The sequence below is a fragment of the Myotis lucifugus genome, unplaced genomic scaffold (genome assembly GCF_000147115.1).
Source record: "Myotis lucifugus unplaced genomic scaffold, Myoluc2.0 scaffold_284, whole genome shotgun sequence".
NCBI classification, from domain to species: domain Eukaryota; kingdom Metazoa; phylum Chordata; class Mammalia; order Chiroptera; family Vespertilionidae; genus Myotis; species Myotis lucifugus.
This window is the reverse complement of record NW_005871332.1, coordinates 1,294,630-1,322,366: the sequence shown is the minus strand read 5'-3', so window position 1 is coordinate 1,322,366 and position 27,737 is coordinate 1,294,630. Positions and strand designations below refer to the sequence as shown.

Here is a 27,737-nt window from a genome sequence, read left to right as displayed (position 1 = left end):
CTGGGCTGGCTGCAGCTCCCGCTATTCCGGGCCCTGACTGTGCCTGCCACTGCTGCTGCAGCTGCACTTGCCAGCCATGAGCCCGGCGTCTGGCACCCGTTGGTCAGCTGAGTGGCGCTCCTGCTATGGGAGCACACTGACCACCAGGGGGCAGCTCCTGTGTTGAGTGTCTGCCCCTGGTGGTCAGTGAGTGTCATAGTGACTGGTCGTTCAGTTGCTTAAGCTTTTATATATATAGATTGTGTAATATGTTTTGTAGTAAACAGACTCAGTTTTATTAGCAAAAACCAAATGACCAAAAAGGTCATTGTACTTTATTGCTCCTTAAGAAGGTTGAAATGTAGTGTTTCATTTTAAAACAGTTAGAAACCATTTGTCATAATACACCAGTAAGTACTGAAACAAGTTTGAAGCACAAAACTTTCTGGTAAAACTAGGGAATTTTTCTTTATGTCGTTTTTTGCAGGTTCTAGAGCACAAGTTGAAAGAAGCTGATGAAATGCACACATTGTTACAGCTAGAGTGTGAAAAATATAAATCCGTCCTTGCAGAAACAGTAGGAAATGATTTTTAATCTACATTTTGGTCTCATTTAAAAATCATTAACTTATTCCTTAGTGGCTTAAATAGTTTATTTTAGCATCAGAGCATGAATTTTTCAAAACAACTGTACTTATATCCATAGGAAGGTATTTTACAGAAGCTACAGAGAAGTGTGGAGCAGGAAGAAAATAAATGGAAAGTTAAGGTCGATGAGTCACAAAAGACTATTAAACAGGTACTGTATTTAAAAAGGAAGAGCTTATTTAGAACTGATTTGAAAAAAAATAATATTTTTATTGACTTCAGAGAGGAAGGGAGAGGGAGAGAGAGACAGAAACATCAGTGATGAGAGAGAATCATTGATTGGCTGCCTCCTGCATGCCCCCTACTGGGGATCGAGCCCACAACCTGGGCATGTGCTCTTGACTGGAATTGAACCCAGGACCTTTCAGTTCACAGGCTGACGCTCTCTATCCACTGAAACCGGCTAGAGCAGTGATTCTTAAAGTGTGGGCCCTGAACCAGCAACATCAGCATCACCTGGGAACTTGTTAAAAAATGCATTCTTGAGTCTCACCCAAGACTTACTGCATCTGAAACTTTGTGGGGCCAGCAGTCTGCTTTAAAGAGCCCCTTAAGTGATTATGATTCCCACCCACGATTGAGAATCATTGGTTTAGAGTCCAACTAAAGGATAATGATAAAGAATATAAAGTGCTTTGAAAGTTACAGAACTACTATGCAGTGACACGAGTTAAATTATTTGGAGTTCAAAATGACTTTAAAAAATAGGTTTTTATTGATTTCAGAGAGAGGAAGGGAGAGAGAGAGAAAGATAGAAGCATCAGTGATGAGAGAGAGTCATCGATCAGCTGCCTCCTGCACGCCCCGTACTGGGGATCAAGCCCGCAACCCCAGGCATGTGCCTTAACCGGGAATCGAACCATTACCTCCTGGTTCATAGGCCGATGCTCAATCACTGGCCAGGCCACAATGACTTTTATAACATTATGTTGTGACCCATGGCATATAGTATTCAAGAAAAAAATAAGTTCTTATATTCTTCATGGAACTGGATGTTTTTGTACAATCTTCATTTCTCTCCCATTTACTTGGGTGTGGTAAAGAGTGCCATCTGTTGCTTGTTTGTTTTTCTGGGCCAACCTGTGCAGAATTTAGGGATGCTGATGGTACTCTATGTTAATGCATTTGGGGACTAAATACAGTCAGTTATATGTTAATTGTTAAAAAATTTAAGCACTTCTGGCAAGGCCTAATATAATGACACGCAAATGGGGTGGATTTTTACTGCAATTTAAATCAAGTTAAATGTGACACTCTCATTTTTAAGGTCTTTTAAAATTCATTATAACTTTAAATGAGATGCATTTCAAGAAAATGGATTAAAATTCTAGAACAGTGGTTGGCAAACTGCGGCTCGCGAGCCATATGCGGTTCTTTGGCCCCTTGAGTGTGGCTCTTCCACAAAATACCACGTGCGGGCGCGCATGTACAGTGCGATTGAAACTTCGTGGCCCATGCGCAGAAATTGGTATTTTGTGGAAGAGCCACACTCAAGGGGCCAAAGAGCCGCATGTGGCTCGCGAGCCGCAGTTTGCCGACCACTGTTCTAGAAGATAGACGTATCAATATCCTTGGTGGTTTAGTTGGTCATATAATTGTTTCATATTTCAGATGCAGTTGTCATTCACATCTTTGGAACACGAGCTAGAGCAATTAAGGAGAGAAAATAAAGATATTGAAAATGTATGTTATTTCATTGTTTGACTTTTTAGTATTAAGCGTATGGGTTTTTTTTTTAAAGATCTGTGTTAAGACTTCTTTAGTCTACTTATGCACTTGTTATGCATTTAAGAATATCTTGTAGTTTTTGAGATAATGGTTTTTTATTCAGAAGTGTCATAACTCTTCATTGTGGAGAAGCATCATGAAGGGAAATCTTAAATGGGTTTGTTAACTTTTCCTTCTTTGTTGCATTACTAGCTGAGAAGAGAACGAGAGAATTTGGAAATGGAACTAGAGAAGGCAGAAATTGAACGATCTACCTATGTCACAGAAGTCAGAGAGGTACTTACAGTAGAATTTTTTCAACCTTGCTTCTCTACTTAAATTAAGTTTATAACAGAGTAATAAAATATTTTAGTGTAAGTTGTTAGTGGCAGAGCTTCCAAGTTGCATACATAACATGGGCTACCATAAGGAGATCAATCTTAAACTCTAAACTTCATTGCAGCTGAAAGATCTGTTGACTGAATTGCAGAAAAAACTTGATGATTCATATTCTGAAGCAGTAAGACAGAATGAAGAGCTAAATTTGGTAAGAAGCTTGTTCTCCACTGGGTATCAAATAGGCTCTGAAAACACTTGTGATGACACGTGGAGAAACCATCCAAACTTTTTCTCCTTGCTAACATCTTTAGCTTGGCAATTTTGTAAGTTTAAGATAATCTTCATATTCTGTTGACTCCTGAGGTGATCTTTCTTTTCTTGATTCCTAAGATGATCCTTTTTTTCTTAGCTCCTAACAATAGCATGTTTGGCTTGCAACTCTTTCTCAGAGAAATTTTCCGTGTTTTATGAAACCTAATTTCTTAAACAGCATTATGAATAAAGAAATGAAACATGCTGATAAAGACTGACTAAATTGTGAAGATTCTCTTCTCAGAGTTACCATAATGAATTAGACCTCTTATTTTTTAACCTGGAAGGAGGAGAATATTAAAGGTTGAAGATGCAGCCTCTTCATTCAAGGGCAATAATCTAATCCAGTTTCTTATTTTAACTGGTCTTTCTATAAATTACTAGAGGCCCAGTGCTCTAAATTCGTGCACTGGGGGTTACCTCAGCCCAGCCTGCGCCCTCTTGCAGTCTGGGACCCCTTGGGGGATGTCCAACTGCTGGCTTAGGCCTGATCCCTGGGAGCCCTTGTTCCTTACCACCCGTCTGCTCACTCCTTACCGCTCAGCTTGCTGTTCCTTTGTGCTGCCACGGAGGTGGGAGAGGCTCCTGCTACCGCTGCTGCACTCGCCAGCTGTGAGCCCTGCTTCTGACTGAGTGGGGCTCCCCCTGTGGGAGCGCACTGACCACCAGGGGGCAGGCAGCTCCTGCATTGAGTGTCTGCCCCCTAGTGGTCATTGCTCATCATAGTGACTGGTGGTTCTGGTTGTTCCGCCATAACGGTTACTTATGTTTTTATTATACAGATAGTTAACAAAAAGCTAAACAGGGGGCCAGTTCACTGTCCCTCAGACCGTTGGAGGGCTGGACTGTAGTTTAAAAAAAAACTATGAACAAATTCCTATGCATACAGCGGCGGCAAAAACACCCGGTGGGCCGGATAAATGTTTTCGGTGGGCAGCATGTGGCCCGCGGGCCATAGTTTGAGGACCCCTGATTTAGGGCATAGTAGTCATGAAGCTATAGACTTAAAGATTTAACTAAAGTTAGCTAAATGTCTATAGACATAGAGTACTCCCATTATTAAATTTCTGGAAATTTATACTGATTGTGTCAGGCTTAGTTGTTAGATAAATATGACTATTTTGTAGTATGTTTCGAAAACAATTGTTATGTCTTTCCGTGACTTAAAAATTGTTATAGCATGTGATTAGATTTTTAAAAAGTACCAGAATAAACTCTAGAAAGATTACAGTAAGTTTTCTTCTTATACCAAGTTAATCCTGCCCAGTTTGGAATTTTCTTACTACTTTGCTGTAGGTACCAAAGAAAACTTCTTAACTTACCCATTTGTGGTTGATTTTCTGTGTTATGTTAGTGATTTATGGGAATTAGTTTTCAGAATAGGGCTCTATGGAATATACATGTAGAGCCTCACCCTTCTCCCCCAAACACACACATACACACAACAACCTCTTTAGTTTTTAAATAAAATTTTTGTTTTATTTACCTTCATTTTATCTTAATTGAGTCATTCCCACTGCAGTGTGAGACTAGTTTTATACATATGTTTGCTATACATTCATTGTACAGATCACGACTGTGGTATGCTACAGCTGTAAGCCTTACTCTATAATGTGTTTTTAGAAAATAATTTCTCCTACTGTTGTTGGAGACACTACTATTAACTTTGGTGCGTGGTGACTAACTCTAACAGTGGCATCAAACCCACAGGATTATGGTTGAGTCTTCATTCAGACTGATGCTCTCTTTGATTATTTGCTCCTCGACTTCTGTCAGGAGGTTTTTTGTTTTTTTTAAATGTTTTTATTGATTTCAGAGAGGAAGGGAGAGGGAGAGAAAGATAGAAACATCAATGATGAAAGAGAATCATTGATTGGCTGCCTCCTATATGCCCCCTATTGGGGAATCGAGCCTGCAACCTGGACATGTGCCCTGACTGGGAATTGAACTGTGATCACCTGGTTTATAGGTGAACACTCAACCACTGAGCCACCATGGCCGGGCAAGAGGCCATTTTGAGTGGGTTTTTTCACATTGAGTTTGTAATCTTAATTTTAGTTTTTCTGTTTGTTTGCTCAGGAAAACTGTTGCCACATTTTAAGATAAATTAAAATAATTTTATTTGCCTATACTTACATGGTGTGTTCTTGGGCCAAAGGAATAACCTCTTGCCCGGCCACGGTGGCTCAGTGATTGAGTGTTGAGCTATATAAACCAGGAGGTCACAGTTCAATTCCCAGTCAGGGCACTTGTTTGGGTTGCAGGCTCGATTCCCCAATAGGGGGCGTGTAGGAGGCAGCCAAGCAATGATTCTCTGTCATCATTGTTGGAGACATTACTATTAACTTTGGTGCTTGGTGACTGACTCTAACAGTGGCATCAAACCCACAAGATTATGGTTGAATCTCATTCAGACTGATGCTCTCTTTGATTATTTGCTTCTCAACTTCTGTCAGGAGGTCTTTTTTTTTTTTTTAATGTTTTTATTGATTTCAGAGAGGAAGGGAGAGGGAGAGAAAGATATTAAATCAGAATTAAATATCTGGTGTATTAAATCAGAATTAAGTAAAGGAGCAAAAACTGAAGAAGTTGGGATTTAAATAGAGTTCTAAAAATAGTATTTCCAAATGAATGTCCCCCATTAATTCTCCCTCCAGTTCAAAATGTCAGCATTTTGTATTTCCCCCTTTTGAGTCTCCAGACCTCTTTGGAATGTTATACCTCTGGGTGGGAGGCTAAATCAGTTAACTTGGTGAGTTTAAATAAAGTTGTGGGTTTTTTTTGTCATTGTAGTCCATTTTCCTTATTCATATTTAATCAGAACAGTTAACAAGATTAGAGGCATTCTGTATTGGCACTAGAGTTTTATAGAGCTTTATTACTGTTTTGACAAGTTGGTTATTGAGAAGTGTGTCTTAGGACATTTCTTGTTGCCATTATTAGGCCAGTATGGACTTGCACTCATTTCTTCAGTGCCATTTTAAAGGATGAGCAACATTAAAATTTTTGAAGTTATCGTTTTACTGGATTTGCAGTCTTTTGTTCAATGTCTTTTAAAATATTACACAATTGACTTTTCTTAACTGTATAGTCATGAAAGTCTTTAAAAATTAATAAAGTTTCTGACTACTTGCCTTTTATTTATTTTTTAAAATATATTTTTATTGATTTCAGAGAGGAAGGGAGAGAGACAGAAACATCAGTGATAAGAGGGGATCATTGATTTGGCTGCCTCCTGCACGCCCCCTACTGGGGATCAAGTCCGCAACCCTGGCGTGCGCCCTTGACTAGAATTGAACCCAGGACCCTTCAGTCTGCAGGGTGACGCTCTATCCACTGAACAAAACTGGCTAGGGCCTACTTGCCTTTTAATTTGAACAATTTCAGTATGAATGAATTATTATGAATAGTGAATAGGAATACTTTTTAAAGGCACTTGACTAGAATTTAATGGCTTTGTTTTTACATTTACAATTTTCTTCTCTAAACTCTAGTTTGTTTCTATAGCTTTTCTTACATTGACTTAGCTTTACAGATGGGATCCTCCACTGCTTAGCTTTTCTATACATCTGGTGCAGCATATTGCTAATCCACTGTGCATAACTGTTAGAGATCCCGTTCTTTCTGATTCATTCTTCAATCCTAGAGGTCTAAGCATAATCAAAGAAGGATGAAAATAAAGTTGCTTATGGTGTCCTTTATTTTTACAGCTAAAAACACAGTTAAATGAAACGCTCACAAAACTTAAAACCGAACAAAGTGAACGACAAAAGGTAGCTGGTGACTTGCATAAGGTAAGACACTGCTTGTCCAGAAGATGGTATTGCATTATGCAATATTGTGCCTTGAATCTTAAACAAACATACTGCTAATTCTGCTGTTATTTTTTGCATTAATTAATTTGTTTATAAATTTAAACTATTTGATATATAGTTTTTGGAACTAAACTTTTTGGCTTGTTTTAACATTCTTAATTTGCCTCATCATTTCATCACATTTGTGTAATTAATTTCTTTATAATGTATAGCATAAACTTTAAATTTATTTGAAGTTATTCTTTTTTTAAAACTTATTTTCAGCCATATATTTTTTGGGGGGTGGGGAGGAAATTAGCTTATGTAGTTGTTTATCTTTATGGATCTGAAAGATGTATATAGACCTCTGATGTTTCAGAAGTTTGTTCCTTTCATTTATTACTTTGTAGAAATACATTTTTCTTAGTTTCATAAATAGGCAGTTTTTAGGATTACATTTTTTATTCTTTGCATTAGGTTGACAAGTTATTTGTAATTTTGAGATATTTTTCAAAGTATAATTCACGTGTGCTTATTATCAAAGCTGCTTTAGAGCTGTGATCGTGTTCATTAGCAAAACAAATACGTCACTTTTTCAAAAGTTGAAAGAAATGTTTTTGTTGGTTCTGTATGATATTATGCAAAAATAGGAATTCAGAATTGCTTCAGATTACTTTGGTGTTACTGTTACCAGTAGATAAAATGTGAACTTAGGAAGTTTGTTTTAGAGCTCAAAACTTAGGTACATGATACAATTGTCAAGGCTGAGCAGTCTAGTTTACTTTAGTATGTGGGAATTTTTGACCTCTGGACCAAATATATAAAACATGTAGTTTTAGCTTAGCAATTTAGTTTCTCAGACATACTTTAAGGATATTAAACAGGCACTCAAAGATACTAGATATGCCATGTTATTTGTGATGGCTAAAATGGCAACAATAGGCAATAGTGTTGTGCCCATGTCTATGTAGAAGGACCGTGTAGCACTTGATTGGAAATGTACATAAATATTTATTGACATGAAAAAAGTTAATAAAATACAATGTGAAACAAACAAGTATAAAACAACATGTATGTTAAAGACCATTTATACATTTTTTTTTTTTTTGCCAGTTTTCTATTTGCCCTTGTATGCACAGAAGAGGGATCTAGATCAGGGGTCAGCAAAACTACAAACTATTTTAGGATTTGTGGGCCACATATGACTTCCTCTCACATACTGGTCTTTGTTTGTTTGTTTAACATAATCCTTTATAAATGTAAATACCATTCTTAGCTCGTGAGCTATATAAAAACAGGCTGTGGCCAGACTTGGCTGACCCCTGACCTAGCTTAATGTTATCCTAAATGTGTATTGTTTGAATTTTTTAAAACAGTGAGCCATGTGTTTTTATAGTCTGGTGGGGGAGGAAGCTGTTTTCATTTTGGAGAAAAAACTGAATAGGTTGGCTTTACATTGTGTTTTTAGAAGAGCTTTATTCTTATACAAAAGATGTAAGAAAATCGCTCATTTTTTTTCTTGTCTATATTTAATTATCAGTTGTAGTTTGTGGAGGCTACCATATTGCTTTCTTTACAGGCTCAACAGTCACTGGATCTTATCCAGTCAAAAATAGTAAAAGCTGCTGGTGACACTACTGTTATTGAGAATAGTGATGTTTCCCCAGAATCGGTATGTCTTTTCTTTAACTTCAAATCTCAGGGCTAATTACCTTATAAATTAAGTGAAGTTAAACATGTACAAGATCCATCTATGACTTAAAAAATGCCTTTGTAGCCCTGGCTGGGTTCCTCAGTTGGTTAGATTATCATCCTACACATGAAAAGGTTGCAAGTTAAATCCCCAGTCAGGGCCCGTACATCAGAGGCAAGGGATCAATCCCTCTTCCTTTCTGTCCCTCTCTCTTCCCTCTCTCCCTCTTCCTCTCTCTCTCCCCTTTCTCTTCTTCTCTCTCCCTTCTTCCCTCCCTCCCTCCCTCCCTCCCACCCACCCTCCCTCCCTCCCTCCCTCCCCCTTCCTCTCTCTCTCAAATCAATTTTTTTCCTTTTTTATTGCTTAAAGTATTACAAAGGGTACTACACATGTCTCCCCTTTTCCCCCGCCCTTGATCAAATAAATTTTTAAAAAAATCCTCCGGTGAGGATAAAAAAAAAGCCTTTGTAATGTGCTTCCATCAGTCATGTTGCTTTTTTAACTGATACCCTATCTCTGAAATGCAGTGTTTTTATTAATGTTTGTTTTCACTTTAGCTTAGTAAGATGTTAATCAAGGTTTGTGTTGGGAGATATTTTTGTATACTGTTTAAGAGTATAGACTGCTTGTGTTAGAATCCTGCCCCTACTGCTTAGTAGTTGTAAGACTTCAGCCATATTCCTTAGCCTCTCTGTGGTTTAGTTGCCCCATTTGTAAAAGGCAATTATAATAGTACCTATATTGTAGGATTGTTGAAAGGAATAAGTGAGTTACTGTATAAATCAGCGGTCGCCAACCTTTCGGACCTCATGGACCACCAGTGTAGTCTGCGGACCACCGATTGGCGACCGCCGATATAAATCACTTAAAATAGCTGGTAACACAACAGTGCCTAGCACTTAGAAAAGCTCAGTATGTTTATTGTTGTTTTTACTGTTATTATGAATGTTCTCTTCTTTGGTGCCCTGCATATTTTTTTCTGAGCATAGAAATGAATTCATATCTGACATTCAGAGATTCTAGGTTTTTCCCTTTGTGGTCCAGTGACACCATTAATGACAGCTTTCTTTGGTGCAAACTAATTTGCATCACTAAGTATCAAACACTCTTTCTCTATGTGTTTTTATTATTGATTTTCATGTCACCTTTCAGATATTTCATGTTGTATTTAAAACAAAAATGTTCTGCCCTTTTCTTGTGTTTGGAGTTTTTCACTACTTCTATCTTTGTTTTAGGAGTCTTCTGAGAAGGAGACTATGTCTGTAAGTCTAAATCAGACTGTAGCACAGTTACAGCAGTTGCTTCAGGCAGTAAACCAACAGCTCACAAAGGAGAAAGAACACTACCCGGTAGTAGGTAAGAATCACTGAACTATTCCTGTCTGTCTGTGGGTAATAGGCATAGTGTGAGTATGTGAATGTCTGTGTAGAGTGTGTTTATCATAAATACAGGAGCTGTTATTGCCCTAGCAGAAATATTTCCTCTATCTCTTTCAGAACCTCCAGTGACAGCTTTAGCTTTTTTGGAGCTTTATTACCATTTTGTACATATTTTGGTCTTCAGCTTGGAGGGAGGGAAAAAAACCTTTATTTTTATCTCCCTTGACCTTTGCATAAAACATACACTCTTGTAACTTGTTTACATAGGTTTTGTTCATTGCCATAATGTCTGCAACTCCTTTACTTTATCCTGATCTAAGTTCTGGTAAAGTATCTGTGCATTTTTTTTAATGACTTGGTAAAATAAAGTGACTGTGATGATTTTACTAAGCTAAGATTCTGAGCTGAAAATCAGGTCATTATAATTTCTTTAAATTGGATGCTGGATTTTTTTTGTTTCTTTGCTTGCTTATAAAGCTAACCAGATCCATTTTTTAACTCCTGAAGTGACGGTCTTAATAGAAGATAAATAAATCCATCACTAACCAAACCATGTTAAGAAATTTTATTGCCTATATTACCTGGGAAAGCTCAGATTTGTTGCCACTTAAAAATGACTTGCAGGGATGTAATGTGCAGCATAGAGAATATAGTCAGTAATATGATAACTATGATTGGTGACAAATGGTTGATAGTCTTATTGTAGTGATCACTTTGCAAGGTGTATAAATGTGGAATAACTGTTGTATGCCTGAAACTAATATAATATTGCGTGTCAGCTATAACTAAAAGTAAGTTTAAAATATATATATTTAAAAAGTGACTTGTGTTTTAGCTGGTGAATAAGATCAGTTAATTAGTTGATTCCTGGGTTTTATCTGTTTTCAGAATGATTTAAGTCTTATTAGCCTTGGGTAATTAGGATATTACAATATGCATGGAATACTTAAGATATTCTTCTTTCAAAGCTGTTTGTTCTAAAATAATCATGGTATCCTGGAGATGAGTGGAGTGGCTTGTGCAACACAAAGGGGCCACTCATCACTGAACTGTCCCTTTCAGAGCCCTTACTTAAGACTCTTTAAGTCTGTATGGAGGCCTCAGGGTAAGTTAGGTGTCCTGGAAAAGCTGGAATGGACAGCTTTTTTTTTTAATTTTTTTTTTTTAGACATTGTTTACATTTATTTATTTATTTAATATCCTATGCTTTAACTTTATTTTTTAATCTTTATTGTTGAAAGTATTGCTTATGCCTCCTTTTTCTCCCCATTGACCCCTCCAGCCCAACCACACCCTCCATCCTAGGCCTTCACCATACTATTGTCTGTACCCATAGGTAATGCATGTATGCATATAATGTCTTTGGTTGATTACCTCCCACACACCCACCCTCCCCTGCCTTCCCTCCGAGATTCTGTACTCTGCTCCATGCTTCCATTGGACAGCTATTTTTATTACAGGGGCATTCTGTCTTTTTTTTTTTAATCCTCACTCAAGGACATGCTTATTGATTTTAAGAGAGAGGGGAAAGGAGAGAGACATTGATGTGAGATAGAAACATCAATTGGTTGCCTTCTCATACCCACCCCAACCAGGGATCAAACCCACAACCTAGGTAAGTGCCCTGACCGGGAATTGAACCCCAACCTTTCAGTGTATGGGATGATGCTCCAACCAACTGAGCCACCCAGCCAGGGCCTGCCTCACTTTTATAGAATGATTATCCCCTCACCTGCCTTAGCATATGTTCTCCTTTAAAATGCTATTTCAGGCCAGTTACCTTTAAGAAGACTTTCCAAATAAACCCAGCTCATTCTTTTAACCTGTCAGCAAAAAAATTATATCGTAGTCTTTAAGCCTTAGGATGTTGACCTTTCAGTTACCTAGAGTTACGCTTCTGCCACATTACCACATTCCCAAATTAGGAAATACCCTTGCTTCCTGCTTCTTCCCTCCAATGTCTTAAGCCCTACTCTTTTCTCTCCACATGCTCTGGCTCTCCTAATGCTCCTTCTGTTCAGTCTTGAAAACCTGCTCAGATGTCTTATTTTAACCATGCACTTTTTTCTTTTATTTCACTGTTCAACAAAATTCTTAAACTATTCTCATAACATCTACTTTTTGATATTAACTTGTTCATCTAGTGTAGAATGGCTTCTCTTCCTGCCTTTCCAATGAAACGTTTTTGTTTTTTTTTTGCTGAGGTCATTAGTACTTTCCTAATTGCTAGATCTAATACAGGTCCTTTGTTTGCATGGAAGATAAATGAAGTATGCTAAATAGGCTGAAGTCAGTCCATAGGTCTTGGTGTTATAAGGGAAGGGCTCATTTCCAAGAGCTTAAAAAATTATGAGATCACCAATTACCTTTGTCTTTAGACCTCATCAGTAGTATCTCTCCAGCATCTCAAAGGTGTTCTTGAATATTTTCTTTTTTCCCCATGCACATGGGTTGCTCATATTAAGTCTTGTGAACCATCTTTGACGTGGCCTTTTTCCACATTTACCTTAATCATACTAAATTTGATACTTATACTAATCATTGGTAATATCACTTTTACTTTTTTAAATTTTTTGATCTTGATTTATAAAGTTATATTAACTTGTTAAATAAATATCTATGCTCTGGAACACAGCTAAAACTGAACTGTTTGGCAGGCAGCTCCCATAAGTGATAGCTCAGCAGTCTTTTGTCAGCTGATGAGCATAAGTCCATATCTGGCAAGTGGAAGGGAGGGGCGGAGCATGAACAGTAGTACAGCAGGAAGGGTAGGATGGGGTGTGTGAAGGTGGAGGTCCACCAGGCACTGAAGACCTCCTTCCTTCTGTGTGTTCTGCCCAGCACTGACAGCACTGACAAGGCCAGCTCCTCCCACAGATCCCTTGGTTCCCACAGCTCTTCATTAAGTGTTGGTGTCACTCTCAGGTTTTTAACTTCAGCCATCATTTTAGCTCAATGTATTCTCCCTCTTGTGAAGTAGTTTAAAACTACTAGATGATTAAATTGTAAATATAAATTTTTAAATCATTAGAATGTAGGGTAATAGGTTAAAGCTGATATCAGGAGATTTGTTTTTAGTATATATGAATTGTTTAAGATAATGCTGTACATTATCACTAAGGGAAAAGTTATTTTTAAAAGACAAAAATGAGAGAGGTGATAGACAGTAATTTAGTTTTCTAAATCCTAATACACAGTACTTAGCATTTTTGTAGGCATAGGAGTATTTATCTTATATCCTTAATTGGTAAGACCTTAACCTTTCTTTTCTTTTGGATGTCTTCCTACCCATCTCCTATTCCTCTCCCTGCAAGCCCCAAAAAGAAGGCTATCAGACCCCTGCTTTTTAAAAAAATTAAGATAATTGCTTAATTATCTCAATCACTAGTATTTTATAATATACTTTTTTGTTCCCAGATAATCTACTCTTCTTTATATTTCATATTTGCCTGACTTTGTGTTCTAAGTGTGTACCTGTCCGTATCAAAAAACTTCATCACCCCAGTGTTTTGATCTGTTTGATCTAGAACAAAAATCCCACGGACGAGTGGCTTAAACAACAGATTATTTCTCACAGTTCTGGAGGCTGGGAGTCCAAGATCAAGGTGCCAGCAGATCCTGTTTCTAGTGAAACCTTCCTGTTTTAAAGATGGCCATCTTCCCTTTGTGTCCTCACATGGCAGAGGGGTGAGGGAGGTCTCTGGATCCTGTTTATAAGGACACTGATCCCTATCATGACAGTGGGGTCTTCAAAGACCCCACTTCCAAATCCCACTTACATTGGGGGTTAGAATCTCAACATAAGGCTTTAAATGGACACAAACGTTCAGACCGTAAGATTCAGCTTCCCTGACCTTGGAACCAGTTTGTGGAGTCCTGTGGAGGGAGGATGATAACTTTAATAGCTGACACTTCACGAGTGTGCCTCTAAGCATGAGCATGCTTCTAGCACATAGGCATTGTCATTCATGTAATCTTCACAACACCCCAGCATGGTTTAATTCCCATTATCAGTAGACCCAAAATTGGTTCTGTAACTTGCTGTAGGTCACACAGCTAGTAACTGGTGAGCTGGGGTTTAAATCAAAGTGGTCTGGGCTCAGGGTCTGTGCTCTGAATCAGTACTTTTGTTCTCCCCGATTCAGACATCGTGTGCTCTGATCCCTTCTGCCACTTCTTCCTTTTCTCCTCATTCTGTCTCATCCTTTGTTGCCAGCTTCTTAGAGTTTCTTCTGCTAATTCTGACTTTTTCCTAAAGTTGGTCTGTATTTGGTTTATCAATAATGAATGGGAGAGGCTCTCAGTGTTATCCAGAAAAACTGGGGTGAAGTTTTGTGTATGTGTTTTGTATGTATGTGCTTTCCCTACTCCCATTGACAAATAGATTATTTTATGATGCTATTGTCTCTTGTTTCTGAAAGAAAGAATTCTTTTGTAGTGAAGTACAGTGTTGACATTCCAGATAAAAACTAGCTTTTATTTCTACACTTTACACTTGATCAGGTTTTCATTTTCTGTAATGTGTTTACATAGCACTTTATAGTTTAATATATGTACTTTCTGATCAGCTGTTAATCTTGTTTAGATAACATGATAGCCAATGATAACTTTTAACTTTCTAATTGCTTCTTTTCCCCCTCAACTTTCTATTTTGAAAAATTTCACACAAAGAAGTGTTGAATGAATAGTACATTCACATAGCTTACCTGCTTCATCGCTCTCTCTCTCTCTGTATGTTTTGTTGATGTCAAACCATTTGAAAGTAATGATGACATTTTATCCCTGAGCACTCCAGTGTGCTTCAGAACAAACACATTCCTTTACAAGTCCACAGTATCAGTATCACATCCCAAAAAATAAAACAGTAGTTCTATATCATCAGCCAATATTAAACCCATATTTAAGTTCCCTCAATTATACCTCAAGTAGCTTTTATTTTTCCCAAACCAGCATTCTATCAAAATTCACATGCTGCACTTGGTTATGTCCTTTGAAGGTTAATTTCTTTAGTCATTTTATCAGACTTGGAAAGCTTCATATGACCTCAGAAAATCTCTGAACCTATTTATGCATGAGTTGAAAGGTAAAAATTTCAGTCCCTCTTTTCAGTGCTACTCACTCACCTGAATAGCTGTAGAGTTCTCTTGAGTAGAACTAATAAAAATGGATTCTCAGTGTTGTTCTCTTAAATGTTTTTTAATAGGATTTCAAAATCCTTACATTATTCTAAATTTGGTATGAAGTTTTGACTCTCATATTTTAAAATCCATGTAAAAGTTTCTGAATTTTTTCCCCTTGAATTACTATTAATATTACTTGCTTTGATCCTAGTCGAAAGGACCATGCTAGTTCAAATGTGTACTTCTGGTGCTTGTTAGATGTTTCTGATTGCCTTTTGTTTCTTTGTTTTAAAATGAATTTATTTATTTCTGATCTTTTACAGAGTGAAGTAATTGAGAAACTGTTCATTCAAGAATAACAGGAGGCATTGTATTATATTTTGCCAAATTAAAGCCTTATTTATGTTTCCACCCTTTCTACTTCGTCAGAAACACTGAACAGAGTTTTGTCTTTTCTAATCCTTGTTAGACTACTGATTTAAAGAGAGAAAAAAAAAGCCAACTCTGTAGACACCTTCAGAGTTTAGTTTTATAATAAAAACTGTTTGAATAATTAGACCTTTACATTCCTGAAGATAAAATAAACATGTAATCTTTTATCTTGCTCAATAAAATTGTTCAGAAGATCAAAAGTGGTAAAGACAATGTAAAATTTAACATTTTAATACTGATGTGCACTGTTTTACTTAACATTTTGGGGAGTAACTGCCTCTGACTTCCACTCAAGAAAACACTTTTGTTGCTAATGTAATCAGTTTTTGTAATGGCATCAGCAAATAAAAGGATGCTTATTATCAGACTTGTTCTAATTTCATTGAGCTTTAATAGATTCTATTAGCATTACAGGCCAACACAGTTAGTGATTTCAACCTTCAGACAAGATGAGATAGGCATTGTTGCTCATACAACCTCTCTGCTGGAGCCCTGGTCTTCTCTGGGATTCTGTGCAATGTAAGTCTTGTCCAGAAGAGTTGCCGGTTACAGAAAGCACAAGCAAATATTTAGGGTTTCATGCTTACCACCCCCACTTGAGGTTGAGGAGCTCTACTTTACTTTTACTATTTTTTTAAGTAATAAAAATTAACTTTTTTAGTTTCCTTCTTGCCAAGCACTATGTTATAGTTCATGTGTTTATCTTTTTTGTTTTTTAATCCTCACCCAAAGATATGTTTTTATTGATTTTTTTAGAGAGAGAGGGAGGGAGGGAGAGAAACATCGATAGGTTGCCTCCCAAACACACCCTAACTAGGGGTTGAACCCACAACCTAGTAGGTATGTATCCCAACCGGAAATTGAACTCACAACTCTTTGGTATCTGGGATGATGCTCCAAGTAACTGAGCTACCAGGCCAAGGCCATGTGTTATCTTTTTTTGTTGTTAAAGAAGCTTTAGAAAAAAAAAATTGGTTGGCCTGGCTGGCATGGCTCAGTGGTTGAGCTTCGACCTATGAACCAGGAGGTCATGGTTTGATTCCCAGTCAGGGCACATGCCTGGGTTGCAGGCTCGATCCCCAGTGGGGGGTGTGCAGGAGGCAGTCTTTCAATGATTCTCTCTCATCATTGATGTTTCTATCTCTCCCTCCCTCTCTCTGAAATCAATAAAAATACATTAAAAAATAATAATAATTGGATGAAAAACTGAGCCCTTCAGATGCTAAAAAAAACACTGACAAATGTCTGTGCCACTGAGTATTAAAGCATTAAAGTGCCTGGCCTCCCTGCAGTTTGTCATGCTTCTACCATGGGCCTCTCCACTTTGTTCTCTTGCATAAAACTTCCTTTTCTTGACTTGATCCCTCACCATCTTGAGATCTGTTGAAATGTCACCTTTCTCATCAGATCTTTCTCCATCATCCAGTATCCCCCTGCCTCCCTGTCCCCCTACTTGTTTTTGTCTATAACGTTTATGATTTTCAAATATATACTTGGTCACTCCACCAGAGAGTACCAGTAAGCTCCATGAGGGCAGGAATCTTTTTGTTCTTTGCTTTATCCCCAGCCCTGAGAAAGTGCCTCACACCTAATTGTGCTCAAATATTTAAATGAATGAATGGATGAAATTTATTTTTATAGATTGAGGATTGTTGCTTCCCAACCTTTTCACCTCGTAGCACACCTATCAAATAATATTTCTAAGGTATATAACCAGGGATGCCTGCCTAGGGATTTGGGCTTCCCCTGGCTGCTTTCAGCAAACCATTGGGAAATTGATCTGAAGGCCAGATACTGTGTCGGCATCTTCTCTCTCTTTTTCCTTCGTTTTGCTCTAAAGCTACTTATGTTTTTGCCACCTGAAAACAAACAAACAGAAATCCTGTCTTCTATTTTACAACCTTTCCTTTGCTACTCTTCTCTCCAGAGTTTAGTTTCTAAGAATTGTATAATTGTATTATTTTTCAATCTTCCTCTATGTTGGAATTTTTAAAAAATAAAATAATTGCAAGAGACTCAGAGGACTCTGTCTGGTGTCTTGTTTGTGTCCTCTTCCTCAACATTCCAACCCAAATATTCATCTTTTTGCCTCTGAAATGGCAGGACGTTGTGAATACTGCCTGTTCCAGTTAGGGGCAGTTGAAATTGTTAATGGTTATTTAATTTTATTAAAAGTCTACTCCTGTTACTTGCATCAATTTATCTAACGTCCTTACGCCAGAATCAAATAGGAAAAGTTTATCACACTCCCATTTGGTTATTTTTCAGATATGCCAAGATAGCTCTATGCTCTCCAAGTCATTCCTCTAGGTTAAGTATTCCCAGTTCTTAGTTGCCCTGAATATGAAGGGCCACACTGCCTGCTTGCCTCATCCATCTCCACCTCCCCTGTGTAAGCAGTTCACTCACTGGGGGAGGAAGGGAGCATCAGAACGAAGAGGGAGCCGTGTGTTCTGGGTCTCTAGTGGCTCCCCTTGCCACTATTGCAGCCATTAAACCCTGATTACTCAGACTGGGGAGAACCTACAGGGAGGAGAGAATGAGCAGTGCTCCCCCAAAACAGAATGGAGAGAGCTGAACGAGAGGAGTGAGGGGATGCCTGTGAAGCAGGCCATCACCTTGTCTGGTGTGGCAGAACTAGTAGGTTTCCTGGAGGTCAGTGACCAGTGAAAGCAGCCAGGCTGGAGCGGCTCGCAGGTGGTCCCCCAGCAGCACGAGGTTGTAGGTGTGCACCAGTTGGCAGAAACTGTGTTGCCCACAGTTTGAGCCAGGGACAGATTTCCCACGTGTCTTGCATTCCAGGACAGACTGCATATAGGCACCTGCCACTCATGGGATCTTCCCTCGATGGTGTGTATAGGAAAAGAAGTGACCATCAGCAAAGGGCTGGTCTTGTAAGACCCCAAAGGCACCTGGTGGAGCCGTTGATTCTTGACTCCTCCCTGAAATGGAGACAGGGGCCAGTGCCTGTTATGAGGGTGGCCCGGGTGACTCTTGTGTCAAAGGTGTTTGCTCGGGAACGAGCTGCTTGCTCTTCATCCTGACATCTGCTGGGTCCAGGTGCTGGAGCTATTTTAGGTGGCTGACTACAGGAGTTCCTTCGCACCTCCTCCGAGCAGATTTCATGAGCTTGTAATTGCTCTGAACCTCTGTGTGTGTGTGTGTGTGTGTGTGTGTGTGTGTGTGTGTGTGTGTGTGTGTGTGTGTACGTGCATGCTTTATAAGCTTGCTCAGTGATAAGTATGATTTAGAGTTCTAAGGAGCTCCCTATGGATTTTCCTGTCCTTTCTCAAAGCAACTGGGTCCTCTGTCCACCAGGGGATAATGTCTCTGAAGAAGAGAAGTTCTGAATGAGCCTGGGGTGAATGTTCTCTTGTCAAGCTCAGCTCCCTGGGTTTCGGGGTGGAGAGAGCTGAAAGAGAGGAACTGAGGGAGCCCAGGGAAGAGCGTCCTGTGGGTTTGCACACGGCTCTGGGCTTGAGGCCAAAACTGAGGGGCGGCAGGATGGGACTCCTGTAACACCAAGGTTCTCCTTTAGAAGCGAACTGGACAACAGGTCATAAGCCAGGCCAACTGGGAGAACTAACCAGAAGATAGGAAAACCGAACAAAAGAAAGGAGATTTTAAGTTATAGAGACATGTTTTTCAGTTAGATACAAGGAAGAAATGCCTCCCAATAGGTCCAGAAATCTTAAATAGGTTTCTAAGGAAGTGGACAGCACTCTTCAAAGATGCTGTGAACAAGAGAAGTAGCAGCAACATCCCTCACATTTCTACAGGATTCGGGTTCCTATTCGTTGAGTTCTTGCAGCCTCAACAATGTATCACACTCATGGAAGAGGAGGTTCACATTTTAAGCCACTGGCTGGAAATCACAAAGGGATGCTTGAAGGCACCAGGCTTCAAATGCAGATCTGACTCCACACCTCTAGGTTGTTCTCTTTTCTCCAGTTTTTTTTTAAAATTTATACACACACACACACACACACACACACACACACATATTTATTTCAGAGAGGAAGGGAGAGGGAGAGAGACTTAAACATGTTTCAGAGAATCACCAATTGGCTGCCTCCTGCATGCCCCCCACTGGGGAGCGAGCCCACAACCCAGGCATGTGCCCCTGACCATAATCAAACCTGGGATCTTTCAGTCTGCAGGTCGACACTCTATCCAGTGAGCCAAACCAGTCAGGGCCTCTTTCTCCAGTTTTAATAATAGACTCCAAAGCAATGTTGGAGGTTTCACAGGGCTGTTGTCAGGACACAGAGGTTACACGTGCGAAAGCACTCAGGAATGGGCAATACTCTGCAAATATAAAAGGCATTCACTGTACCTATGGATTCTTAGCGTACATCATATATGCAATCACTAGGGGGAGGCATTAGACAATGCATATAGGCAAACTTGGTTTTGGAAGGAAAGTGTGTTTTTTTCCTAACTGTTGCTCAGGGATTTAAAATAGAAAAGCAAAGGTTTGTATTAGGGACTGGCTGCCATTCTCATCAAGGTTTGATGTGCTTTTGATGAGGTGTTTCCATGAAGGCATCTTAGTCTATCATGAATAGTTTGGATAGTGGGTGATGCCCAACAAATGAATGGAAGATACTCAAGGCTAAGCATAGACTCTCTCATGGTTCTTTTTGCCTTCTGTTTGCTCTGTGATCATTTCTGTGTTTGTTGAGGTTCTGTTTCTCCTTTATTGTTTCCACTTCATTTCTTTTTAGACCGTGTTTGTTGTTCATGATCCTGACCCTTCACATCTCTTTCATGGTGTTCTGAGCTGGCCCACTTGGCTATTTTATCCAGATCATTCTAGGGCTATTTCTAGGTCATTTTCTTCCCCACTTTTTCCTATGGTGATTTATTTTCTTCTCTTTCCATTCTTCTAGAATTCATCATTGTCCTTCTGCTAGCTGCAAAGAATGTTGGATTAGGAAGCCAGGTCTCATGAATACCACTAACTAGCTGGTTGACCTGAGACATAGCAGAATCCCAGTGAACCTTTATTTTCAGGGAAATTATAATTTCCATGTTTACCATCCAGGTATATTTTGTATAGTAATCTGGCTTTTGCCTCTTATGTGCATTCAACATTACCCAAATAGTCCATCTTCTCTGCCACTTAAAGTATTTCTGGGGTCAGTTTCCAGATCCTCATGAAGTCTCCACCTGCAGTGTCTGCTCTGTTACGTCAGATGATCCTCTGGTCAGAGCAGACCAATGCTGTGTGCGGCTCTGTTGCCAAAGGGAGAGTGGCTCCCTTGCCTTTGTGTTACCACTTGCTAGAAGGGTCCCAACGCAGTGTTGTTTGAACTTCCATGTGTGGTGGAGTTTTACAATCATCTCGGTTGCCTTTCTCACATTCAGGACTGCCTGGAGGTGGATTCATATCATAGCCCCCACACTTTCATCCTGAGAACCTCCTTTAACAACCAAGGACCAAGGCCTACCGTTCTACACTGTTCTGAAAACAGGTTATGTGCCAGGCATAACAAAAGTTATGAACCGATCAGGGGACAAATCTTGAGTTCTTTGCCAAGGACTTTCCTTGTGCATAGACTGTTGTCAGGCCTGTTCCTATGGCTTCTGAACACGTCGGAGCCTCAGTGGCGCACACAGGAAGCTCTGGCTGAAAATGACATCTTTGTTTTAATTGAAGAAAAGTTGCCATAGTCACCATGACTACCCTCTTTTTCGGTCCTTCATGGTTCTTCCTTCTACATTTCTCTTAATCTCCTTTCATTTTAAATGCCATCATAATGTGTTCCAAACTGAAGAGGGCATGTCAAAAGGACACAGGCTTTGCTTAAAGGGACTCCCCTACTCACATCTGGGGCAACTTGAGCATAAAAGTTATTAACAGCAATGGATAATAGCACATTGCATTAAAAAAGAATCCTCCAGTTTACATTTATACTAAAATAAAGTGGAAGGGGAGAAGGAAAAGCTTTTTTTTTTTTAGAAGAATGCCAATTAATAAACAGGACTGATTAAAAAACATTTTTTAGCCACTATAGTAATAATTCAGGTAAGAATTATTAATGGATTCTGAAACCACTTGGTGAAGGGTTTGGGGGGAAGAGAATATTCATACAGTCCCAAAGTATCATCCTCTAGATTACTTGTGAATTAAAAAGGGAAAAGGGTGCTCTTATGATGGAGAACTCTGGCAGACACTAACTTAACTAAGCGATCAGACAACAGCACCAAGAATGGACAAATCGACATAGTGGCCTCGGTGAGACATACGAGGACACCTGTGTGGGATTTTTGCCAGAAATGTTGAGCCTGCATGGAATCAAGAAGAGACAATCAAACATCCAAATCTGGGAACATTCTGCAAAACAACTGGCCTGGATTCTTAAAAGAAATTCAAGGTCATAAAAGACAATATGTCTGGGAACTATCCCAGATTAAAGGAAATGAATGAGACATTTCAGTGAAGTGCAGTGTGTGGTCCCTGGATCCTGGATATGGGGGAAGTCAGACCCTAAAGGACAGCATGAGGACAGCTGAGGACATTTTAATGTCGATGGTAATAGTGTTACATCAATGTTAGGAATCATAGTTTGTGTAATAAAGGAAAAAGTAAATATCATTTATTTTGTATGCATGAATGTCTCAGAAAAAGAACTGCTATGTTTTTCTAAAAGTTTCCCAATATTATGGACTCGTAAACAGTCCTGTGACCCGGGCTGGCTTCTTTTCTGATTTCCTCTCCCCATTTTCTTTTCTGTGTTTTTCAGTTAGAGGGATCTCACAAAGAAGAGGGAGAATCAAGAGATGGCAGTTGAAGGGCACCATGACTAGCTGGTATTTCCCTTCAGAACAATGGTGGGGCAGCCACAGACCTGGGCAGCAGGGGCCACTTGTTTTTGTTTGGAGAGGGGTAGGGGTGGGGGTGGTGAGACTTTTACTTCCTCTGGGTCCTAAAAGGTTGCTCGTTTTCTTTGCTTTTTCTAGCTCAGCGCCCAGGGCAGGCATCTGGAACAAGGGAGGCTCCATCAGAGAGCCTGTGGGTCTTGTAGCTCCTTGGGCTACACCAGGGCCAGAAGCCCACAGTTCTTTGCTGAGAGGAGAAAAGTTGTTGCTATTTTAAAATTATCATCATCATTATTATTGTTATTGTCACTGTTATTGTTACTTGAGTTCCCAAAGTAAAAAAAACAAACCTGAAGGAACATAAGGTGGACTTCATGAATAATAGAATTTGGAAAGAATGAATAATTAAACAAGAACAGTCTTTCCTGCCAAACACGAACTTTTTCTTGGCTTTGGAGAATGTCTTTGGTTTTGTGTTTTTGAGTTAGAGGAGATAAATTGAATTTGACATCAGGAGTATTTCAGAGAAGGGATCAAACGATCAGAGCCAAGCACCAGGATGGGGAGATGTTGATAGAAGCCTCAGACATGTGTGGGTGACCCCAGAGCACGGATGACTCTTGCTCTATGTGGTGTCCACAGAGGCGGCTGGAGGTCTGCCAGGGGCCTCTGAGGCAGCCTCCTGGAGTCCTGGCACCCATCTTGGTGCAAAAAGAGCATCCAAGGTCCTGTGCGCCCCGCAAGGGCACGCAAGGAGGGGCTGAGAGAGGCCCCGGGTGGGGCTGGGGAAGATAGGGTGCATGGACATGTATTTCAATTTGACAGTTAAGTTCACTACCATCAGCACAGTGGGGGCTCAGATACAGAAATTAAACTGATTTATATAAAATTAACATTATGTCTTGCCAGTCTGAGTCAGAGGTTGTAAAATTCGAATGGTTGTACCTATTTTGTTGGGCTTAGCTGGGGCCTGAACAAATGAGCAGGCCTTTTTTTTGGTTTTATTAGGGGGGCGTTTTGAAATTTGTTTTCCTTGTTTTTTTTTGGGATAAAAAATTTTCCCAGGGCTGCGAGGCCGGCCTTTTTTTTTAGCCAAGCCCCCGGGTCCCCCCGGGATTCCCTAACCCACAGGCCCCGGGGTGGTCTGCAGGAATTTTTCCTCCCTCCCTTCCCTCCCCCCCCCCCCCCCCGCCCCGGCCCCACCTCCTACCTTCCAGCCTCAGTCTGCACCTGGTGGCCTGAGATGATGGAGATGACTGTGTACCAGGCTGGGGACATGGCGCCCACAGCAGAAGCCACCAGCAGTTCCTAAGAGGCAGGAGGTATCTCCCACTCCACAGGGCAGGAGCACTTGCTACTGTTTTTCTTCCAGCGCCCACATCACTTCCCCAGGACGCGGTGGTCAGCCTGAAGGCAGCTGGGACGAGTTTCAGGGAGCACGGAGCAGGGGTAAGAGGCATCCCCTGCAGCTTTGAGCTCCCTACGCCCCTCCCAGCACCTTGTACAATCCCTCGCCACAGCAGGAAGGGCCGTGCTGGGCAGCTGCCAGCTCAGGGGAACCACCGCCGGAAGTGTGGGGCCTTCTGATGGTCGTGACCTTTGGGGACCCAAGGAAGTTACACAGAAATCTGTAGCATTAGGAGCCTCAAGAAACTGCAGTTGTTTGGCTTTGAGTTTTAAACCTTGAGTCATAAATTGTCCATTACCCAAGAGACTCACCGATCTAGGAAACAGCTTGCACCATTTGAGGAGGATAAGGTGGGGAGGGTGCCTCCTCCACTCCCAGGGAGCGTTGGCTGGGACTGACGAGCTCAGGGGTGGTCGTGGGCTTTGGAGGTTGCAGCAAGCCATCTGAGAGCGACTTGTGTATTTTAAAGGACTCTTACTCCAGCTCCTCCTCCTCAGCACTCCGCTGTCCCTGGCACTCCAGGTGGTGACAGCTGGATGCTACCTGGCTGCACTCACCTTTTAAAGGAGGGAGAAGCCCTTTCCAGACACAAAACGTTGAAGGGTCAGCACGCAGCCAGGCACCTACCCTGGGAAGGGTGGTAGGCGTAGCACACAAGCCAGCTGACAGTTTCTTTAGCTGGAAAACTAGGAGTGGGATGGGGCTGGTTAAGGGAGGAAAGCATAATGGAAAAGGAGGTAAAAGATGCAGCTTATTTAAAGCACATTTGCATGACAATGCAAATACAATAGAGCAGAAAATCAGGGGAAGGAAACACGCTGATAAACAATGCCATCAAAATTTACCTCCCAACTTCTTGGTAGCAGAGACAAAAATTTAGTCTAATAACAGGCAAGAGACTTTCTACTTACTACTACTAATAGCTAATAGTTCATGACTTCTAGGTACCAGGCCTGTTTAGGCCCTTGCCAGGAAATGTCTTCCATCCTCACAACCCCTCTGCGAGGAGGTTCTAACTTTATGCCCTTTTTTTACTTATGAGAGAACAGAGAGAGAGGGGTTACATAACTGGGAAGTGGTGGCCCAGGGACATTATGCAGTAAGACTCCACAGCCCCACCCATATCCCTCAGCCTACTGCAATGCTGTTTCTGTATATGGAAAAGGGGATGCATACTTCTTTTTGGCTTCTTGAGATGCATCATCTAACCAAGAACCAGCGAAGTGTCCCACAATTGCCCGAGGGGCCAAAGCTGATTCCACCTGGTCAATAGTATGTTTGTGGATGGAGGGTGGAAAGCCTGTCTCGAAGCAGGTGCAACGAGACACTGGGCGTCTTCCATTCCTGAAGGTCAGTCACTTAGAGAGGCAGAGGGGCCGAGAGCCCTTGCTTCACATCAGGCTTCCTAACCTCCAGCTTCTGCCAATTCCAGGGATGGATTCAGAAGTGACGACGGCTATGTTGAGAGTTAGGAGTAAGGGGTAAGGCTTTCTTTTAACCAAGTAGCATGTCTTTGTATCTGACTCATCTCAGATGTCCCTTATTCTCTTGGCCTCACCTGCCTTCTAGACACAGCTGCTTACTCCTCTCAGCTGCTGAGGTGGGATCGACTGGCATGGCTCTGGATTCTGATGCCCAGAGTCTCAGGCCCCTCCAGCATTTCTGGACGTGCATGAGCGTCATGCCACAGGTGGGGGCTCTGGCTTCCACGGGGGCAGGGCCATTTGATGCAACTCAGTGCAGGGAAGAGAAGCCCATGGGCCACTTTGGCCGAGGAGACTAGAGATGGGCAGATAAATACTGTCTCCATTTTTCCCTTTGATGAACTTTTTTCTCTCTCTCTTTTTAGCCTGACCAGGGATGTCCTGTGTGGCAAGAAGGTACACCTATTGGGCAATGGCTGAATCTCATTAAGACTTGCTGGGAAGTAGTGGGACAGCACAGTAAGACAACCTGAGTTTACTTCCCATCCTTCCCTGATTCACCCTCCTTTCCCTTCACTTTGCACTTTCAGACTAAAGCATCAGCCTTTAGCCCTGGCCTAAGGAATGTAGGCTAAGAGGAATCTAACATGAGCTTTGGAGTCAAAGTGAAGTTCCTTCTGAGCTTGCCTTCTAGGTCCCTGTCCTGGATCATTCAGTTTCAAGGGAAGGTGACTGTCCATGGACCAGACTGTCCAGGAAGCAGTGGCTGTGTGGGGGCTGTGGGCTCTGCAGAGGGAGTCTACTCCCTGTATCCCCATGCAAGTGTGACCAGGGTGGGGACTTCAGAACCAGAGGACGAGGACAGCTGCCACCATCTTTTATTGCCTTACTGTATACCTGGTCCTGCCTCAATGGTCCCACCTTCTCTCTCTCTTTAAAAAAAAATTTTCTTTTTCTTGATTTCAGAGAGGAAGGGAAAGGGAGAGAGAGATAGAAACATCAATGATGAGAGAGAATCATTGATTGGTCAACTCCTGCACGGTGCTTCCCACCGGGGACTGAGCCCGCAACACAGGCATGTGCCCTGACTGGGAATTGAACCATGACTTCCTTGTTCATAGGTCGATGCTCAACCACTGAACCACGCCGGCTGGGCCCATCTTCTCTCTTTTGTCTGCACTGGTAGACATGCCTCCAGCCTTCAAATCCTATTGTACTGAGGTGATCCAAATTCCTCTGACTGAGCCTTATGTCTTTCCTTCCTAGCAAGCCCTCCAGGAGTGCGAATCTCTGTTGTGAATTAGTGATATGAGAAAGTTGCTGCTCTAACTTTCCGTTCTAATCACTCTGAACAAATTCCCTTGCTCTGATGTGACTGCCAGATTCCCGTGGGACTCCTCCCAGATGAATTGTGGGCAGCTGAGCATCTCATTGGCAAAAGAGAAATAAGAACTGGGAACTTCCCCCCTCTTGGTCATCTGTGGGCCCCTGGCTGTAGAGAAGTCTCACTATGAAACACCATGTGGTTGCCAGAGACACATATTTCCCATCCGTTTCTATTGGCTCTCATTCAACAATGACATAACCCAAGATTTCATGAGCTATTGAATCACTAAAAATCCAATTTAAGTCTTTGGAGTTTATAAAATGTCCCCCAATTTTCCTGTCGATGTAATAAAATTACCAGGGCACAGCTACCCCACAGCAAAGCTGCTCAACCTCCTTCCAAGCCAGTGATGAGGAGCTTCCTTGGTGAGAAGGGTGGAAGGAGCTGCCTTGTCTGAGGACAGAAAGGATGAGTTCATGCCTTCAGTCCGGAGGCTGGCTTAGGTGGGAGATGAGATGGAGGAGACTCTCAGTGTCAGAGAAGCAAAGCCACACAGCTCCTGGCACCAGCCACGTGGTTCTGTCCTTTTCCACCTCAGAGCCCTCAGGTGGGCAGCTCTGAGGCAGGGGTGCATTGTGGGAACCATGGCCCTCAGACTGAGACTGAAGCTCTCGTGGGGTTACTGCTTGAGGAAAAGTCATTTCAACGGCCCCTCCCTGAGCTGTCAGAGAAGCTCCATTTGGGCAATTGGTGTCCTGGGGCCACGGCCTCAGAGCAGCAGGCACCTGGGCTGCTCTGAAAGTAGCTCATCAGTGGGAAGATGTTGGGGGTGATGAAAGGCAGGGAACTGCAGTGAAGGTAAGACAGGGAGATGTTTGAAGAGAAAGGAAGCATCGGTGTTTGTGCCTGGAAAAGCTGCCCTGGTCCAGGAGCCAGACGCGGGCTGAGTTCTGAGGCCCCATTGCCCAAGCCTTGGGCCTCCTTCTCCATCCACCATCACCTCTGTCTCCCATTCTCCTCCCTTGTCTGGTCCCCAGGAGACTGAGGAGGTTAGGGGGGCTTCATGGATAGAAGGGTCACCACAAACGTGCTTCTAGGATTAACTTGAACCCTTTAGACCTTGGAGTCTGGGTTTTTTCTGGGAAAATGTTCCTGCTCTCCCACCTTGGGTACCCTTTGTTGCCTGATGGATGAACACTGAGGCAGCACAGGGCCATTGCTCCTCAGGCTGTGTATGCTGCAGGGACAGCCAGGATGAAAACAGTCTGGTGCATTTGCAGTCGAAGCCTTTTTCTACGAGTTCTTTTGGGGACCTGTAAACAGATCTTTTGCCAGTGTTTTCTTGGTCGT

At 41.4% G+C, this 27,737-nt stretch overlaps 1 protein-coding gene across 11 annotated transcripts in view; it reads left to right on the top strand.

Annotated features, from left to right (window-relative positions):
- Nucleotides 1–15,770, top strand: part of KTN1 (kinectin 1) — a 102,421-nt gene extending 86,651 nt beyond the window's left edge. For 4 of the 11 annotated variants that reach the window (XM_023763426.1, XM_023763434.1, XM_023763425.1 and 1 more), the window contains 9 exons: nt 467–556; nt 686–778; nt 2,239–2,310; nt 2,548–2,631; nt 2,798–2,881; nt 6,696–6,779; nt 8,359–8,451; nt 9,708–9,828; nt 15,295–15,770. In XM_023763426.1, the coding sequence (XP_023619194.1) occupies nt 467–556; nt 686–778; nt 2,239–2,310; nt 2,548–2,631; nt 2,798–2,881; nt 6,696–6,779; nt 8,359–8,451; nt 9,708–9,828; nt 15,295–15,299 (726 nt within the window). In that variant the 3' untranslated portion in view covers nt 15,300–15,770. The remainder of the gene's footprint in view (nt 1–466; nt 557–685; nt 779–2,238; nt 2,311–2,547; nt 2,632–2,797; nt 2,882–6,695; nt 6,780–8,358; nt 8,452–9,707; nt 9,829–15,294) is intronic. The other 7 variants (XM_023763428.1, XM_023763433.1, XM_023763431.1 and 4 more) reach the window with 6 other exon arrangements.
- The last annotated feature ends 11,967 nt before the right edge of the window (nt 15,771–27,737 follow it).